General features: G+C 45.2%; 1 protein-coding gene across 1 annotated transcript in view; it reads right to left on the bottom strand.

The window, feature by feature from the left end:
- Positions 1-5,534, bottom strand: part of LAMC2 (laminin subunit gamma 2) — a 60,630-nt gene that overhangs the window by 40,607 nt on the left and 14,489 nt on the right. Inside the window, exon 2 of the mRNA XM_007450135.1 lies at positions 90-278. Coding sequence (XP_007450197.1) covers positions 90-278 — 189 coding nt within the window. The remainder of the gene's footprint in view (positions 1-89; positions 279-5,534) is intronic.

Below are 5,534 nucleotides of genomic sequence, written 5' to 3'. Positions count from 1 at the left end.
CTCCCTCCCTATTCTCTCCCCTCCCCCTCCCACCCTCCCCTTTCTCTCCCCTCCCCCCTCCCTCTTTCTTTCCTCCTTTATCCAGCTACCTTTGGAGTTACAATTGCAAGGTAAACAGCGGTCTCTGTCTCTCTGGCGGTAAAATCCTTCCTTGCACCTCTGGCAGTGAACGCCACCCGTGTTGTCACTGCAGTGGAGGCAGCGGAATCCATTTCCTGTCAGTCTGTGAAGTTCCTCATCAAACACGCATTGCCTGGACTTCCCACTGCAATCACAGACTAGGGTCAGGGCAAAAAAAAGACATCGTCAGCAGGAGACAAGTCGGGGGCAATCCTCCCAGGCGTTTTATTATTATGAATACAAATGATGCCCAGGGTACTACATATTAATTCAAACTGCTCAACCGCAGAAGGTAAGGGGGTCAAATGCGCCACCTGATGATGGAGAGAGTTGTCGCTTTACCTAAGGAAGCGGTGCTGGTCAGGTGTTGCCTGGGAGAACACGAGAGAACATGAGGTCAGTGTTGCCAGACGGTGTTACCGATTCCTCCAGAGAAACCCAAAATCTTTATTATGTGTTTCTATGTGAAAAGTCCTGATTTAAATATTTGCAAGGAATTCATTTTTAAAATTCTGTGCAACCCCATAGTACAAGTCTATGAGCTGGAGAAGACCTGAGAACTGCCAGCTTGTGCACTCCAGCACGACTGTAAGAGCCGATGGTGTCATCTGTTCAGGACCCTTAGCATCCGTCCCTCCAGGGATGATCAAGGCTGAGGAGCAAATATTTTTTAAAATTTATTTTATTGGCATATAGTTGACTTACAATGCTCTGTTATTTTCTGGTGTTCAGCAAAGTGATTCAGTTATACATACATACATATATATATATATTCTTTTTCATATTCTTTTCCATTATGGTTGGCTTATTACAGAATATTGAATATAGTTCCCTGTGTTCTACAGTAGGCCCTTGTTATTTATCCATTCTATATATAATAGTTTGCATCTGCTAATCCCAAACTCAGTCTATCCCTCCCCACCCACCTTGGCAACCACAGTCTGTTCTCTATGTCTGTGAGTAGTTTTCTGTTTTGTAGATATGTTCATTTGTGTCATATTTTAGATTCCACATATAAATGATATCACATGGTATCTGTCTTTCTCTGTCTGACTTACTTCACTTAGTATGATAATCTCTAGGTCCATCCATGCTGCTGCAAATGGCATTATTTCATTCTTTTTTATGTTGGAGTAATATTCCATTGTGTATATGTACTGCATCTTCTTTATCCATTCATCTGTCCATGGACATTTAGTTTGCTTCCACATCTTGGCTATTGTAAACAGTGTTGCTATGAACATAGGGGTGCATGTATCTTTTCAAATTATAGTTTTGCCCAGATATACTTCCAGGAGTGGGATTGCTGACTCATAAGGCAATTCTATTTTTAGTTTTTTGAGGAACCTCCATACTGTTTTCCATAGTGGTTGCACCAATTTACACTCCCACCAACAGTGTAGGAAAGGTTCCCTTTTCTTGAGGCGCTAATATGACTGTCTGGACAGGTATTTCCTCCCCTCTCACTGCCGTAAGTGTCTCTCCCAAAGCCAGGTGTCAAAAAGAACCATAGTCCCATTAAGAATGACTTTCTCCAAGTGTCTAGGAAAGTTTACCCTGTGCACGTTCCAAAGAGATTCATGGAGTGACTAACATCTCCATGTGGGACTGAAACCACCAATGAGGTAACAGGGGAAATCCTTAGTATTGTACCTGGCACACAGCAGATGCTCAAAAAATGTGTCAGCCATGGTTTGGAAAAGGTGATGAGCCTTGAGGTTAAAAGAATGGTATCAAATACCAGTTCTACTAATTCCTTAGGCAAATCACTTCAACTCTCTGAATCTTATTTCTTCTTTCAGAAATGCAGTCTTCATTATGTGACTCCCTGGATTGTTGAAAGGACCCCACTGAGACAAGAACATCAAGTCCTTCGTCTGTGCTATTTCACCCCTAACTCACAAGAGATAGGCATTGCCTTAGATGAGAAAAATGCAGCTTGGAAAGGTTAAGTAACTTGAACCAGTGGAGAGTTGGGATTTGAACCTCTGTCTGATGCCAAAACCCACTTTCTTTCCCCCAGACACACTGTCTCCATTGGCTACCCAGCCCCAGCGATAACCTGTCTCTGGCAGTACCCAGGGCCCTGACTTACCCAGAGTACTGACTTTAAAAAGTCAGCAAATGTACCAACATGTATGGAGCAGCTGCCCTGTGCAGGCTGGGTCAGCTCTGAAGGCACAAAGGTGGCAAAGGTGACTAAGTATATCTGATGAACTTCCCTAAGTGGCTTCCTTGCAAGAGCTCCTAAAACACTCTCTTACGCCTTTGGATGCCACCTAATCTAGGCAAAGTCAAGAACATCTATCCAGAGCCCACTCTATATCCAGGACTTTACATTCAGCAGCTCAGTTCATTCTCACAGTAACACTTTAACATGGGTTTAATTATCCCCAGTCAACAGATGAAGAAATGAATGCTTAGAGGGGGTAGGTGTCTCACCTAAGGTCACACAGCTAAGTGGCAAGGATGTCATTGCTCCCAGGTCTGTCCAATTTCAATGCCCTCACCTTTCTATGTTATCCCTATGCCTCCAAGAGCTGGCTTGCCACTGCATGTAGGTATTCTTTCTATAACTCCCTCATAGAGAGTTACTCAGACCCTTCTAGAATTCTTCCTAATCTAGTAAGATGTCCCATCCCTTCTTAAACAGCACTGGTTATTACAAATTATTTTTATGCATTTTTAAATCTGCCTCCCTTCCTGTAATTTTTACCATGTGTTCTGTTCTTCCCTGGAAAACCACACACACACACACACACACACAGACAGACAGGCACACATACTCACATACCTACTCTCTTCTCCATTTATTTATGTACACATCAGACGTTTCTTTCAGGCACTGTTTTACAAGGTACTGCATCAGCCAAGTCCTTGAGTATCAGAAGATAGTTAGAGCATCTCCCTCTTTAGTCTTCCCTTCTTTAGGTCAAACTGGAGACCTGTCACCTCCAAGACTTTCAACCATTTCCCAGGTCATGATTTCTTCTTGATGCCCCTCCTAGGGACAAACTCTAATTTTCACTATCTTTCTTTAAATGACCAGAATTTATTACAGTTCTTCAAGTGTGGTTTGAACAGCTCAGCTTACAACAGGACCAGATATTATAATTCCATGGATGAGCCTAACATTTTCATTAAACTCAAAGCATATGAAGTTTGCATTCAATTCAAACTCCCAGGGCTTTTTCACAAAACTGGTGCTAAGCTGAATCTTTCCCAAAGAATGTCTGTGTAACCAATTTGTTTTTTTGGATTTCTAACAGATGTGCCACACAGCTGTCATGTGTGGTGAAATTTCTACCAGGTACCTCATTAGGAACAATTAGGAGCTAAATTCACCAGCCAGAGATCCTTGTGAGGTCACCCAGCGGGATCACACACTGAGCCAATGCCCTCTCTACCCCGGATGACTTTTGGGAGCAATCTCAAAATAATTACAAACTTTTCATTGTGTCTTTTTTTTTTTGCGGTACGCGGGCCTCTCACTGCTGTGGCCTCTCCCGTTGCGGAGCACAGGCTCCGGACGCGCAGGCCCAGCGGCCATGGCTCACGGGCCCAGCGGCTCCGCGGCATGTGGGATCTTCCCGGACCGGGGCACGAACCCGCGTCCCCCGCATCGGCAGGCGGACTCTCAACCACTGCGCCACCAGGGAAGCCCTATTGTTTCTTTTTTATTCAGAACAAACTTTTTGCTGGTAGTAGTTAATTTCATAAGGAAATGATATATTTTTAGAGCACTATTTTAAAAATAGATAACCTTGTTATAATCTTTTTTTTAACCATTTCCCTCTCCTTCTGTCCTTTCTCCTTTTAAGCTCTACTATGCAAGAATTGATGTTCCTCTTTTAAATTCACAGCCTTCAGCCAGATGCAGATACTGCATCTTCAGGAGATGCAGTATAGTTCCAGTAAGGGAGGCCTTCAGCCAGCATCTCCACTCTGGAACTCAGTTACAAACCTATTGCTAAGCTACCCTCCTCTTCTCAAATGGGTTTCCCTTTAAGCCCAGGGTTATGCAGGCTGGAGTGAGGGGCCCTGTGGGCCTCAGGCCTAGGGAATGTATTGGCCGCCTGTATCTGCAGTATGTGAAAATGCCAGGAAGAAACTCTCTCCAGCCTTGCCTGTGGGACTCTGAAGTTACCAGGCTGCGCTGAGCTCAACACTTAGCTGCACTGCACTTGGCTCACTGTCGAATCTTCCAAACATTCACACCCAGAGACTAAGGAGAGAGAGTTTGCTCCTTTGGCATGAAATAATCCTTTCTGTCCTTGATGCACGTGAAACATGGCCTCTCTCAAATCATCTCCGAAATTTAGACTAACTTTCCTAAGAGCAATTATTATTCATTCTCACTGCTGGAAAAAAAATCTTTATTGTTCAAATTCCAGAATATTCTCGCAACTGGGCTTAATAAAGTGGGCCTCCTACAGCTTGTGCCTGGCCTTTTTTATTCTGTGACTGATTTCTGCCCAGCCACTACCAGGACACGTTGGTTGCCAAAGGGCACTGTCAGGCCAGGAGCAAGGCAACAGGGAGCAGTGGGGATGCTGACAAAAAGGCTAAACGAGGAAGCAGCACTTCACCCCCAGCCAATGGTAGCCCCATGGGAATGATGCCTATTGTAATCAGCATTTCCACTTATGTTTTTTAAAGACAGAAGTTTGGCTTTGGGTATGAAATCTACTGATATTTAAAGGTTGACCAAAAAAAAATTTTTTTTTTTTTGCAGTACGCGGGCCTCTCACTGTTGTGGCCTCTCCCGTTGCAGAGCACAGGCTCCGGACGCGCAGGCTCAGCGGCCATGGCTCACGGGCCCAGCTGCTCCGCGGCATGTGGGATCTTCCCGGACCGGGGCACGAACCCGTGTCCCCCGCATCGGCAGGCGGACTCTCAACCACTGCGCCACCAGGGAAGCCCAAAAAAATATTTTTAAAATTTTTTAAAAATAAACCTGTGTCCAAGGGCAACTCTTTGCACTGGACTCTGCTATTCTAACAGGCTGAAAACACATCTCATGCTTTAGAGAAGGAAATATAAAGCCCTAGAGTATGGCACAGTGCCCGGTCCATAGTAGGTATTTGAGGTATTTTTAATGAACAAATGAATGAACGTTCTCTTGAACTTCAGGAAACCCCTAGATGTGTTTCTACCATCTTCAGGACTCCACGTGGCCGCATATGTCTGGACGTGCTTTAAAAATACACATACCAGGGGCTTCCCTGGTGACGCAGTGGTTGAGAGTCCGCCTGCCGATGGAGGGGACACTGGTTCGTGCCCCGGTCCGGGAGGATCCCACATGATGTGGAGAGGCTGGGCCCGTGGGCCATGGCCGCTGGGCCTGCACGTCCAGAGCCTGTGCTCTGCAGCGGGAGAGGCCACAGCAGTGAGAGGCCCGCGTACCACAAAAA

The sequence above is a fragment of the Lipotes vexillifer genome, unplaced genomic scaffold (assembly GCF_000442215.2).
Source record: "Lipotes vexillifer unplaced genomic scaffold, Lipotes_vexillifer_v1.1 scaffold97, whole genome shotgun sequence".
Classification (NCBI taxonomy): domain Eukaryota; kingdom Metazoa; phylum Chordata; class Mammalia; order Artiodactyla; family Lipotidae; genus Lipotes; species Lipotes vexillifer.
Note: the sequence above shows the minus strand (reverse complement) of the source record. Positions and strands in the feature narration are given on the sequence as shown.